Source organism: Carya illinoinensis, chromosome 3 (assembly GCF_018687715.1).
Source record: "Carya illinoinensis cultivar Pawnee chromosome 3, C.illinoinensisPawnee_v1, whole genome shotgun sequence".
Taxonomy (NCBI): Eukaryota; Viridiplantae; Streptophyta; class Magnoliopsida; order Fagales; family Juglandaceae; genus Carya; species Carya illinoinensis.
The window spans coordinates 54,905,269-54,916,625 of NC_056754.1; the positions used below are offsets into that span (position 1 = coordinate 54,905,269).

General features: G+C 38.3%; 2 protein-coding genes across 2 annotated transcripts; one reads left to right on the plus strand and one right to left on the minus strand.

Annotated features, from left to right (window-relative positions):
* The first annotated feature begins 2,366 nt into the window (after positions 1-2,366).
* LOC122305419 (monothiol glutaredoxin-S10) lies at positions 2,367-6,734 on the plus strand. The gene is made up of 5 exons (XM_043117959.1): positions 2,367-2,793; positions 2,910-2,983; positions 4,856-4,930; positions 5,586-5,612; positions 6,369-6,734. The coding sequence occupies exons 1-5, from the start codon at positions 2,516-2,518 to the stop codon at positions 6,443-6,445; spliced, it is 531 nt and encodes a 176-aa protein (XP_042973893.1). The 5' UTR covers positions 2,367-2,515; the 3' UTR covers positions 6,446-6,734.
* Positions 6,735-7,419: 685 nt separating this feature from the next.
* Positions 7,420-9,115, minus strand: LOC122305420 (photosystem I reaction center subunit IV A, chloroplastic-like). Its single transcript, XM_043117961.1, has 3 exons — positions 8,778-9,115; positions 7,766-7,831; positions 7,420-7,668 (listed from the first exon to the last, which is right to left on the minus strand). The coding sequence occupies exons 1-3, from the start codon at positions 9,012-9,014 to the stop codon at positions 7,567-7,569; spliced, it is 405 nt and encodes a 134-aa protein (XP_042973895.1). The 5' UTR covers positions 9,015-9,115; the 3' UTR covers positions 7,420-7,566.
* Positions 9,116-11,357: the final 2,242 nt, after the last annotated feature.

The window sequence follows — 11,357 nt, forward strand, 5'->3', positions numbered from 1 at the left end:
GTGGGTAGGTATTCCTATTGTTTCCAAATATAAATGTTGTACAAAAGGGGCATATGAGGATATGAACCATGTTCTAGCTACAGGTGAAGTTGCTAGGAATGTTTGGAAGAGATGTGCAATAATTCTGGGGTTCCTTCGACATAAACACAACACTTGGATGGAAATGGTCTCAGCTTGGTTTGCTAAAGCATCCATGTCTTCTTTTAGAGGTTAGCTTATGGGTCTTATTCCTTCTATTGTCACTTGGAGGCTTTGGATTCGCAGGTGTCATGCTCGAATGGAAGGGAAGTGGGAGTCGGAGGAGGATATTTGGAGGAGCATTAAATTTTGGTTGAAGAAATTGAGTGGAAAAGTAAAGGTTTCAAAGCCTTTATCCCGAAGTGATGAATCTTTGATGGTGGACTTAAAAATTCCTGTTAGAGAAAGGAGATGCAAACCTTGTCAAGTAGTGAGTTGGAGCCGGCCAAGGAGAGGTTGGGTAAAGCTAAATGTTGATGGGAGTAGAAGAGAGGCCTTGAGGAAAGTTGGAACGGGTGGCATAATTCGTGATCCTTCAGGTAATCTGATTCTAGCTTTTGTTGTACCTCTTGATTTTGGCACAAATAACCATCCTGAATTACATGGAGTGAGACATTTGAATAGATTGGGGTTCACAAATGTGGAAATAGAGATGTATTCTATAGTTGTCGTAAACTGGGTATTAGGATTAAATTGTCCTATTTGGTATTTGGAAGATTTTTGGATTGAGCTCATGGAACTTCTTGGCAATATCAACTTCAATATTAGTCATGTTTATAGGCAAGGAAATAGTCCTGCAGACTTCTTGGCAAAAATGGCGTCTGAGGATTGTGATGCTACCTGGGTTTCTTTGAATATGACTCCTCTTTTATTAAGGGGTCTGATTAATAAGCTGATCCTTCCTTATATTAAAGTTTGAATATTTTTGGGGTTTGTTTTTAAGGCTTGTTTTATCACTGTGTTTCTTTGGTTTGGTTTTCTTTTGACATTTGGTTTTTGGGATTTCTTGTAACCCCAAAGTGTAAAGATGTTTCCATGGTTTTCCTCTGCAAAAAATGAGGGCTTTTGAATAAACTTGGGACGAGACTGCTATATGGGTGGTTACTGGCTCTTCAAAAAAAGAAAAAAACCCTTATAATTCTCTTTTCAATGAATGAATGAGTTTTGTTATTAAAAAAAAAAAAAAAAGGCCCCGGCCATAAAATTATCCCAAATTGAGAGTTATTTAGCCTCTTATCAACCACATTTTCTCCCATTGTATTGGGAGATATGTGAGATCATAAGAAACTGTAGAATCACCAAGTATAATAGATTTTCGTTCGTATGTTTTTATGCCGATTCACATAAATTTGTCTCTTTTTATTTATTTTTATGTATTTTGCTGATATATTTAGTTCATAGGATAATAATTAGAGGAACAAATAGAGTAAGATCCTCAAATAGAAACGTTTTATCGTTTCTCTCTCCAAAGGTTCTTTTTTCTCTACCCAACCGTCGTCATCCTTCCATTTCCTTTGCCTAGAGGGGGGTTGGACTTTCAGCTCCTCCCTTCCTCCTCCTGTCTGCTCATATCGCATGTGAGTTTCACACGTCGTCGCGCTAAGGAGAGCCTGCCACCTTTATGCACGACCCCGTTGGGATAAGTGGTTTCGAATCTCTTAAATCCGACCACTGACTTATTTACTAGAGTGGCACGTGAACCACATGCACCACCACAAACAGTGAAGGTCTTATTCCAGCGTATCGACACATCATTCGGTTGCTACGTTCCTATGTTCCTATTTTTTCCAACCGATGATCAAGATGAAATGGTTGTGGGAGACTCCTACAAACAGTCCGGACAAACAAGCTTAGCCTACAAGGTTTCATTGTGATTTTTAGTTGTAGTCTAATTAGCTTGCTTGTTTATCAAATTATTTAAAAACTACTTCAAACGGCTTCCCCTTAATGGAAAATGAGTGGGTGGCAACTTTTTGCTCTAGATCTCTTTTTTTTTTTATTTTTTATTTTTTTATTCCAGTAGTGTTGCGTTTGTTTGTTTTGGGATGTTATTAGAGACTTTCATCCCATTAAATCTTATATCATGTAACCACTTTAATTTATCTAAAATTTGCTTGCTTAGGAAAAAAAATAGTGTAAGATCCTTTCTATAAGATATTTCTTTTATGTGTCTCATTTATTTAGAGAACATGGATGCAAGAAATATGATTTCAATTAAGAATATTTAAATTTGAAGCCATATCATAATCATTACTGGATTTGAACCGAAGCGGATCCAACAAGGATGCTTGCGAGATCTTCTTTGACAATGAATGGACCAATAAGACAGCACAGATTACATTTAGGCTCTGTATCCCCTCCGTGAATTCAGAACCAAAAGCCCAAGCAAGAAGTGAGACGACGAAACTCTTTATTTCAGAAACAAACCCCAAACAGAAAGGCTCCAACTCAGTTAGCCGTACAAGAACCGAACGCACAGCCAAAAAATAAACACACTATGGCAGTCACATCTAATCTCATCAATTTCACCTCTCTCGTTCTGAATTCTCCCACTTTCTCTGCCATCAGGAAGCCCTCCGTTTGCTCTATTCCTTTCAACAATACTCGTGGCCTCAGGACCGACTCAATCTCGAGTTTTGCCACCAATGGCTCAAGAACGCACAGACCATTTTCGGTCCAGGCCATGGCTTCCTCGTTCGGGTCTCGGCTCGAAGATAGCGTGAAGAAGACGGTGACCGAAAACCCTGTTGTTGTTTACTCCAAAACTTGGTGCTCGTGGGTTCAAATCCTTAATTTCAATTCGTTTTTGTGTTGGTGCTAGATTTCGTGTTTTGTTGTTGGTTTTGGTGTTTGGAGATTTGAAATGGGTTTTGTTGGAATTTCTTTTGAAGGTACTCATCTGAGGTGAAATCGTTGTTCAAAAGGCTTGGTGTGCAGCCATTTGTCATTGAATTGGACGAACTAGGTGACTCTTATTTCTCCTCAAAATGTATATTTTATGTATCTTTGTGCATTTGTGTAATTGTGAATAGATATGCTTATGCAGCAGAGTAACCATCTAGGATGCAGTAAAACTCGTATTTCCCTTACCATATTAAATAGTGTACAATATTCTCTTGAAAATATAAAGAAGCTTGCGATGGGGAATCTAGGATAGAGGTGTTTTCCCACAACATGAATGTGAAGGCATTAAGGTGGCTTTTGTCTGTTGCAAGAGTGCTAGTTGTCATTCCTGGGTTACACTCCCAGCATGGTGCTTTTGGTCAAGCTAGCTTTCCAATCAAAAGGCTTTCTGCGTTGTGGTGCATAGTGGGATTGGGTCATTTGTTATTGCAGATTCACCTAGTATATACTGCCTTATTTAATTTTTTTATATTTGGTCCAGTTGATAAATAGCATTTCATTAACAGTACCAAAGGAAAAAAATGGCGCCCTTGTTGGACAGAGGAAATAAACAGAAGGTGGGCCAGAAGAAAGGGAGTGGGAAAGAAGAATAAGAACAAGTTGAAAAAAATTAGCAAGCTAATAACTCTCCACCCACCCATTGTCCTTCCCTAGCAAGCTAACTACCAAGAACTCGAAAATCTGAAACATGGACAGTTTGTGCGGATTCCCTTTTCAAAAATGAGTTTGATTGTATATGTGGAATAATATGTACTAATCATCATAAAATATATTTAAGAATCATGAGTTTCTCTTTTCTTTAGATGATGTACTGTAAAAATTTAGGATGTGTCTAAGTGTGTTTGTAATCCCTAGGGATTGGCTCAAGTGGTAAAGGCCTGGTATTGGAGGTATGTTCCCTCTAAGGTCCAAGGTTCGAATCCCATTGGGTGCAAACAAACTCTAGGGGCCATCGGACTAGGGGATTTTCCTCTTGAATTACTCTAAATGCACTTGTGGCAAACTCCTTCTGAGGGCTTGTGCACCCCTATAATTAGGCGGGACACTGTTCTCAGACACCCAGTTCCACCATGCCAATAAAAAAAAAAAAGTGTGTTTGTGGCATTTTGCATTAAACAAATAAAATTCTTCTCCCTCATACGGTGTATGTGTCAAGAGAGCATTTTACAAGTCTGATTGTCTTATTCTTAACTTCATCTTTGGTACCGGGACCTCCTTATTCAAAGAGTTTCAATGATCTGGAGTTCAAAGGAGACATTGAGAAGCTGGAGCCTATATTTTGTGCGGCTGAGTTTGGTTAGATAATAGTTGCACTAGCGGGTAGATCTGGAACATGACTTACAAAGAGAACCAAGAACCTGATTCTCCTCAGAAAAGATTTGAATCTCTAAGAGGACATGAGAAAGGAACAATATTTCTCCTTTCCCCCATTCTTTCAAAAATTTAAATTGCTGGTATGCCTTCTAAATGAAGGGCAATAAATTACTTTATTCTTGAGTCTTTATGTGTGTGGGTAATACATCGGGAAGATTCTCTCTTGCTATGATCATATGATGTGTTTCTCGTAATGAGGTATTTCCACCTAACATCATCAGGATATTCTTTCTTTTTGCAATATTCTCTGGAATAATTGGCTGCATGTCAATTGACGCCAAGAATCTGGATGTTGGTTTTTCATCACTGACTGATCAATTACATCATTGTTTCTTGTGGGATTTATCAAATTTAGCTCTTGGGAAAATAAAGGCTGTTTTGATAAAATTAAATTCTAGCATTTTTTTTTTCAATTTAATTAAGTGGTCTTTGCCACCAAATTGAAGATTACTAGAAAAGTGGAGCTTGCTTTCCATTTCTTATTTGTAGTGCTTGTCTTACAGTTCAATTACATTCGTGTAGATTCTTCTTTTTTTATTTTTCTCTTTTTCCCCTCCAGGTCCCCAAGGGCCACAAGTGCAGAAGGTTCTTGAGAGGCTTACTGGGCAACAGACTGTTCCAAATGTTTTCATTGGTGAGTTGTACTTGTCCAGTGCTTGACCTGAACCCTAATACATATGTAATATGAGGGATCTAGTCTTTCTTTTGTGGTATTTCTTCAACAAACCATCATGGTGCTTATTTATTATTCGTATGCACATAAAAGAGAGGGATTTCCATAGTAAAATTTGGAAATTGGTAAAAAGCAACATTTGCATATGTTGTGCATGTATTGTCACAGATCCATGTATACATATGCTTCGTAACTCACTCATACTGTTTTCTCTTATCCCAAAAAAAGAAAAAAGAAAAAAACCTCACTGGTACCATCTTGCAACACTAATTGAGAGATAATGATAGAAAAGAATTTTATCAACGATGTGAAAGTATCAGAATTTGAAAGGTCTTACTTATATCCGGTTTGGGTAGATTTCTTTTAAACTGTCAATTAACCCTTTGGTAATCACAAAAGAATCCGAGCCAATAATTGAAGAAACTGTACTTCAATTACATAAAGTGAGAAAATTTTGTGCTTGCCATCAACTTTGTGACAACCTATCTTCTGTGGACTTGATTCTGAGTTTTCGTATTCTACAATACCTTTGTTGACTGACTTAGGTTTTTTTTTTAGCTATTTGGCTATTTATTGAGACTATATGCTCAAATTTCGTTTTTTTCTCCATGATCAGGAGGCAAGCATATTGGCGGATGTACAGGTATGATATTCTTATTGTTTGGCCCAAGTACATGTGACATTAACTGTGTGATGGTCATTGTACCGAACATTACGCAGCAAGATGGTTAGAAAGATTTGTTGGAGTCGAACTTGTCTTAGATAGTGTGAATTGGTTGAATGGAGGAAGATTGATTGAGTGTATTTGTGATTTACCAAGAGGTACCAATTGGACCCCATTATAAAGACATAATGGTTCAATTAGTCTTGTCATGCAGCAGAGACACATCTCTCTGCGGAGGCACAATACTCTGTAAAGACTCAAGCTGTTCTAACCCACCTGCGGTGGGAAGGTTCCAGCCGTGACATGGGTTCTTGGTCCTCTGTCTCCCAGTATTATGGTATGACCACGAATACAAGCCAACATTTGTATCACCTTTTAACCATTGATCTATGCAGTGAGTTATGTCTGTCCTTTCGAAGGCCGAAGTCTGGGGTTTAATCCTGCTTAACTTGGGAGGGTGGGTGGTTGGGACCTACACTATGGAGTGAACCGAGTATGGTGATTACAATGGGGATAAAGAGGCAAATATGTCCTTAATACTTGTCTATTTGTCCTTCACACCCCCTCCCCACCAAATATATCCTTATCCGGTCCAAGCTTCTTCAGAAAACTGTGTAATCCATGTCTTTCACAGACATTAGTAATTCACGAGCTGGTTTATTAATGACAGCATATAGTTCTTCTTTTCCCACCCTTTTTCCTCCAATTCTTATTATATCTTCCATTCTGATGCAGATACAGTGAAGTTGTACCGGCAAGGAGAGCTTGAACCTTTGCTCTCAGAAGCCAAAGCCAAAAGTACAGAAAGCTAGCCCTTGGAAATGTTCTCTAAAAGATTTTGACCCCAATCGAACCTTGGACTTTTCGAGGAAGAATGTCACTTCTATTGCTCTACAAATATCATATACCATATGACTGAATCATCTTTGCTAGTGTACTCATACTAAGCCCTCGAGCTATGGTAGACTATTGGCAGTTGATGGGATTGGAAACGCAGAAGGTTGGATGTGGTGGAAACAGTGAATTTTTGTTTATTTGGTTGCTGTGGAATTGAATTTCTTATTTGGTTTTCGAGTACACGTGATCTCTTGGGAATCCAAATGATTTTGCAATTTTCTTCCACGGAAATTTAATGAGGAATTAAGTTTTTAGGAAATAACTGTCCAGTCAGAGGCAATCCCTGTTTTTTATCTGTTTACAGAACCTGTCTGGAAGTGAGAAACAAGTTACAATGATATAATTATTCAACATGTTATGAATTCCCTACTATCTATAACGGTAGACGCATATAAAATTAGTTAGTTAGGGCGTAAAAGACTCGCCTGAAAACCGTGCTTCCCTTGCTTATGTTGAAAAGCAAGGGCGGTTCCAAAAGTGAAATATAAATAGAGTTTCTGCTTAGGGAAAGAGTAAACTTTAGCATCTCCCTTTTAGACGGAAAAATGGGGTCAACACTTGACACGAATATTCTTCCATAACGCTGCCATTGATTTTGCAGGCCTTGATATTATTCGTTGAATATAAAGCTAGAGACCAAATTGCAAACCAAGATGATGCTAGTATTTATGATCAGGAAGGCTATCTTGAATTGCTGGGAACTTGTCTGCAAGTTTTGATCCATGCCTGCAAGCGAGGGAAGCTACCAGCTTCCACCACTTCGACAAAGGAAGGTCATTGTTTATTCGGGGTTGCCAACTGACTCATGGGAAAGAGGCAAAAAGATTGTGCCGCCATTATTATTGTAAGATTAATATTGTGTTCGTTATGAACATTATCAATCTGGATATACGCAGCAGCAACCATAAAATTATAAGGAAGAACATAGAAGAAATCAAAGAGGGTATGATACACATTCCTGGCACAAACAAACCAAATCTAGAGGGTGGAACAGAGGGAGAATTAAAATTACGATGATAATACAAACATGACTCATTTAAACTTCTACAATTTCATCCAATGCATAGTTATTTGTAGATACATTTGCATAGTTAACTTTGTTGAAGCGAACCACCACTGGGTAGCGAGTCTTTGGGTCCTGTCAAATGGATTTCCGGAGAAAATCAAACACCAACCTTAACCAATAACCAAAATAAATAAATTTATTTTGTTAGGAAAAGTGGGAGAGCACAGACCTGGTCAACAGCTACCACAGATCCAATGCCATTGAACCAGTAAGACTCTTTCCTCAGAATCTTAACCTGAGCAATCAAAGTAACATATTCATTCCCTTTCTTTTGCCCGAATACACATCTTAAAGATGATAGGAAGATGATTAATTAAGAGTGTTTTAACATAGAATCGAAAACCTGCAGAATGGAAGCGAATAGCTTTCAATCATTGGCCAGTTCTACAAGTCCTTGAGATTCTTATTCACCAACTTCCTTTGCTTGTTAGTATCAAATAAAATCACAGTATTCTGAGATGTGGGAGCTCAAGCTAGCCTATAATACCTCCAGTGTTCTCACAAACAGGAAAAGAAAAGGTTAATAAAATACCCTTCTCTGTGGTTGTTAAATTATCTAGTTTCATCTATGGTATCAACCCATTTTCCTAATTAGGGCTCTTGTTTCTCATGCGTAAAAAGAAAAATATCCTTAAGAATTATCCTTGTCAAGAATTCAAATGCTTGTATAATTTGCTCATAATTTTGTTTTCTTTTCAATGGGTAGAATTTAGAAATATCCTTTATTCCGTTGGTCCGCACGAATATCACATCTACACTTCACACCTCCCTCTCAGAACTAGTTATATACTAAAGTTTTAGGGGTTCAAAACTGGCATAGAGTCCTAAATTCATCTGGGTTAAGGGTTTATAATCAGGGAAGGGCTGAGCTTTTAGTGCAGCCCAGTTTCTGGAGCAAGAAGAGAAATATACTCGTCAAATTCTAGGCTTTTCACTTTTGTGCCAGTTTGATTTCCCAATAGTTAATTATTATCGAATTCAATAGGATCAAAGCTTCAAGTAAAGAAGTTCATAAGCATGTGTTATAATGAACCTTCATCTTCTGCAATTATAAATACATCAATGCAGATAGCATTTCAATTTTCAGAAATCGAGTTAGGCAATAAGGTTATCTGGGGTATCAGTAAGTTGATACTCAATTTGATTGACATGAATCACAAAATCTGTAACTGGGAACACACCTTGGCACCTCTTTTGGGTCCAATTGGTGGTGGTTTAGGCTTTGGAGCTCCACCTTCAACTGGTGCTGTGGCAGGTGGAGCTGCTCCTTCCTCAGCCGCCCTAACAACTAGCCTTGAACTGTTGTTCTTCAAAGGGAAGAATAGCATGTTACTCCTGGCAGATGAACTTGTGCTGCTTGAAACATTAGGTGTTAGCACAAACCCAGAAGCAGCTGATGCCATGTTGCAGCTTGCCATGTCGTGTGCCCCCCCCTCTCTCTCTCTCTCCAAAATGAATAAGCTTAAGATAATTGCTGACAAAGATTGAGAGGCTTTGAATGAACTGGAATTCTATATTGTTTTTGGGAGAATCATCTGATCCTTGCAAGTTAAATAAATCGTTTCCTCCACTAGGGTTGTGCCACCTATGTACCATATCCCCATTCTTTGGATAATGTGACTACATGTCATCTTTTGATAACTCGGTGTATGGCCTATTGGGCTGTATAGTAATTGTGAAGTAGGACCCACTGGTTTTAAGGAAAGTAAAAGAAAATGCAGGGCACGAGTTTAATCAGATACATCACGGAAAGAGGACAATTAGTCAAAAAAATTCAAAATTAGTGACTTCTGGACTGGATGTGAACGTTCAGAATTTCATCGCAGTTGTATGTGATGCATGCTTTTTCTAAGGCTGTTCATTCGGGCCGGGTTTTTCCCCGGCCCGGTTCCAGATGCGGTTTTCGGCCCAACAGTCCTAGCCTTTTCATGTAGAGAGAACCAACAGTGTAAAAAATGGGTACAAGGACATCAGGCAGAAAGAATGCTAAAAAGAGAGCCACGTACTCCTATTATTGTTTGGACTTCGACAGAGGTAAAGATGCAAGAAACTTTTCTATTATTTTTCAAAGTACAGAGTTGAGTGTGCATTCTCCATTTCTCCTTCATCTATTCTCTGAAGGTTATTTCATGAATATGGTCTCCTTAGCAGCTGCAGTGACTATTTCACTGAAGCTTAGCAGAGCACCTCAAGTAAAGCAGACCTCGAGCAAACTGAAGTTCCATTTTGTTCATCAATTTAGACATTACGTGTGACAGATGGAACTCTTTGATTACTTGTATATAACTACTTTTTACAGCGGGATTGTTTAGTTTAGTTCGTCATTTTTTTTAATTACTCTCTATTAAAGTAGCATCATGATTTTTGAAGACAAGTAAAGTATGTGTGCATATTTTGATGATATGAATGAGAGTTGCCTGGATGGTGTTGGTTCGAGCCACAGAGGAGAACCGAGTAATTTCAATGAGAAGATATTGTCAACATCTAAGACCAGTCATCATTTTGTTTCCCACATGCATTGGGACAAGGCATGCCCCTTGTTGCTTGATCAATTAAGCTAGGATGGAACTTATGAAGAAATGTACTTCGTGGATTCTATTATATTTTATGCTAACAAGCATTTTGGGTTATTGAAGATCTCTCTACATCCCATGATTCACGCGTCAACCCAATATTTCACGAATCAATAAAACCTAACAAGGAAGGAGCACCAGTAAAAAGAATCCAATCTCTGCATTGACCACCTAATAACATAAGATCCGAAGGCAATATTTGAGAGCAAATTGTACAAAATTTAATGTATATCTTTCCTGTCCAAATTGTACGTAGTTCATGTGCATATAAACTAAATAAGAAGCATGTAAAATCTGGCAGTGAAATAATAATATTTTCAGCACCTATGTTATTCTCTTTATGATATCATAGAACCCATGACCAACGTTGCCATGGCTTCCTCCAACAACTACAACAATCCTTCAACTATTTCAAATATCAATACCCATCCCAATGGTCTTTATGCCTTCTTCTTCATTGCCCCATCCCAATTCATTCATGTCAAGCTTGGTCGAGATAACGTTTTCTATGGAAAGTTGTCTTAGTTCCCTACTTATGTGGTCAAGACTCAAGACATCTTAGGCTTTGTGGTTGGTTCTACACCACCTCCTCCACAATTTATTTCAACTTCCATATCTAACAATGGTGAAATGTCTACTATCCCCAATCCAGCTTATCATCGTTGGATTCAAAAAGACCAAGACCTACTCGGTACTCTAATGTCCTCCTTCACTGAAGGAGTGCTCGACCAAATGGTTGGCTACTCGACCTCTAGAAAGGTCTTGCTTGCTCTTGAAAAATGTATATATCTTAATCTCAAACTCAAATACTTCAAGTTCGTACAAAACTAGCCACTTTATAAAAAGTGAATTCTACTACATTTGAGTATTTTCAGAATGTTAAGAGCCTCAATGATACTCTAAACGTTAGTGGACATCCCCTCACCGAGGATGAAGTCATTTATGTCCTTCTTGTAGGGCTCGGATGATCCTTTTGTGACTTCCATCACCACTCAACTTGATCCCTTGAGTCTCGAGGAATTATTTAGCCATCTTCTTACTCATAATATGTGCATTGAGCAAAACAAATCAGGTTGTTGACTTCTCACACTCCTCCACAAATCTTGCACCAAAGCATTCTAATTCTCGAGGAAGAATTCAATGGAATGACGTTGCCAACTCCACTGGGCCTTGCCAAAAAGGAGGAGG

Coding starts and splice junctions, on each gene's coding strand:
- LOC122305419 (XM_043117959.1), top strand. CDS start 2,516: ATGGCAGTCACATCTAATCTCATCAATTTCACCTCTCTCGTTCTGAAT. Junction 2,794..2,909: donor TACTCCAAAACTTGGTGCTC/GTGGGTTCAAAT, acceptor TTTCTTTTGAAG/GTACTCATCTGAGGTGAAAT. Junction 2,984..4,855: donor CATTGAATTGGACGAACTAG/GTGACTCTTATT, acceptor TTTCCCCTCCAG/GTCCCCAAGGGCCACAAGTG.
- LOC122305420 (XM_043117961.1), bottom strand. CDS start 9,014: ATGGCAAGCTGCAACATGGCATCAGCTGCTTCTGGGTTTGTGCTAACA. Junction 7,832..8,777: donor GACCCAAAAGAGGTGCCAAG/GTGTGTTCCCAG, acceptor TTGATTGCTCAG/GTTAAGATTCTGAGGAAAGA. Junction 7,669..7,765: donor CTGTGGTAGCTGTTGACCAG/GTCTGTGCTCTC, acceptor TCCATTTGACAG/GACCCAAAGACTCGCTACCC.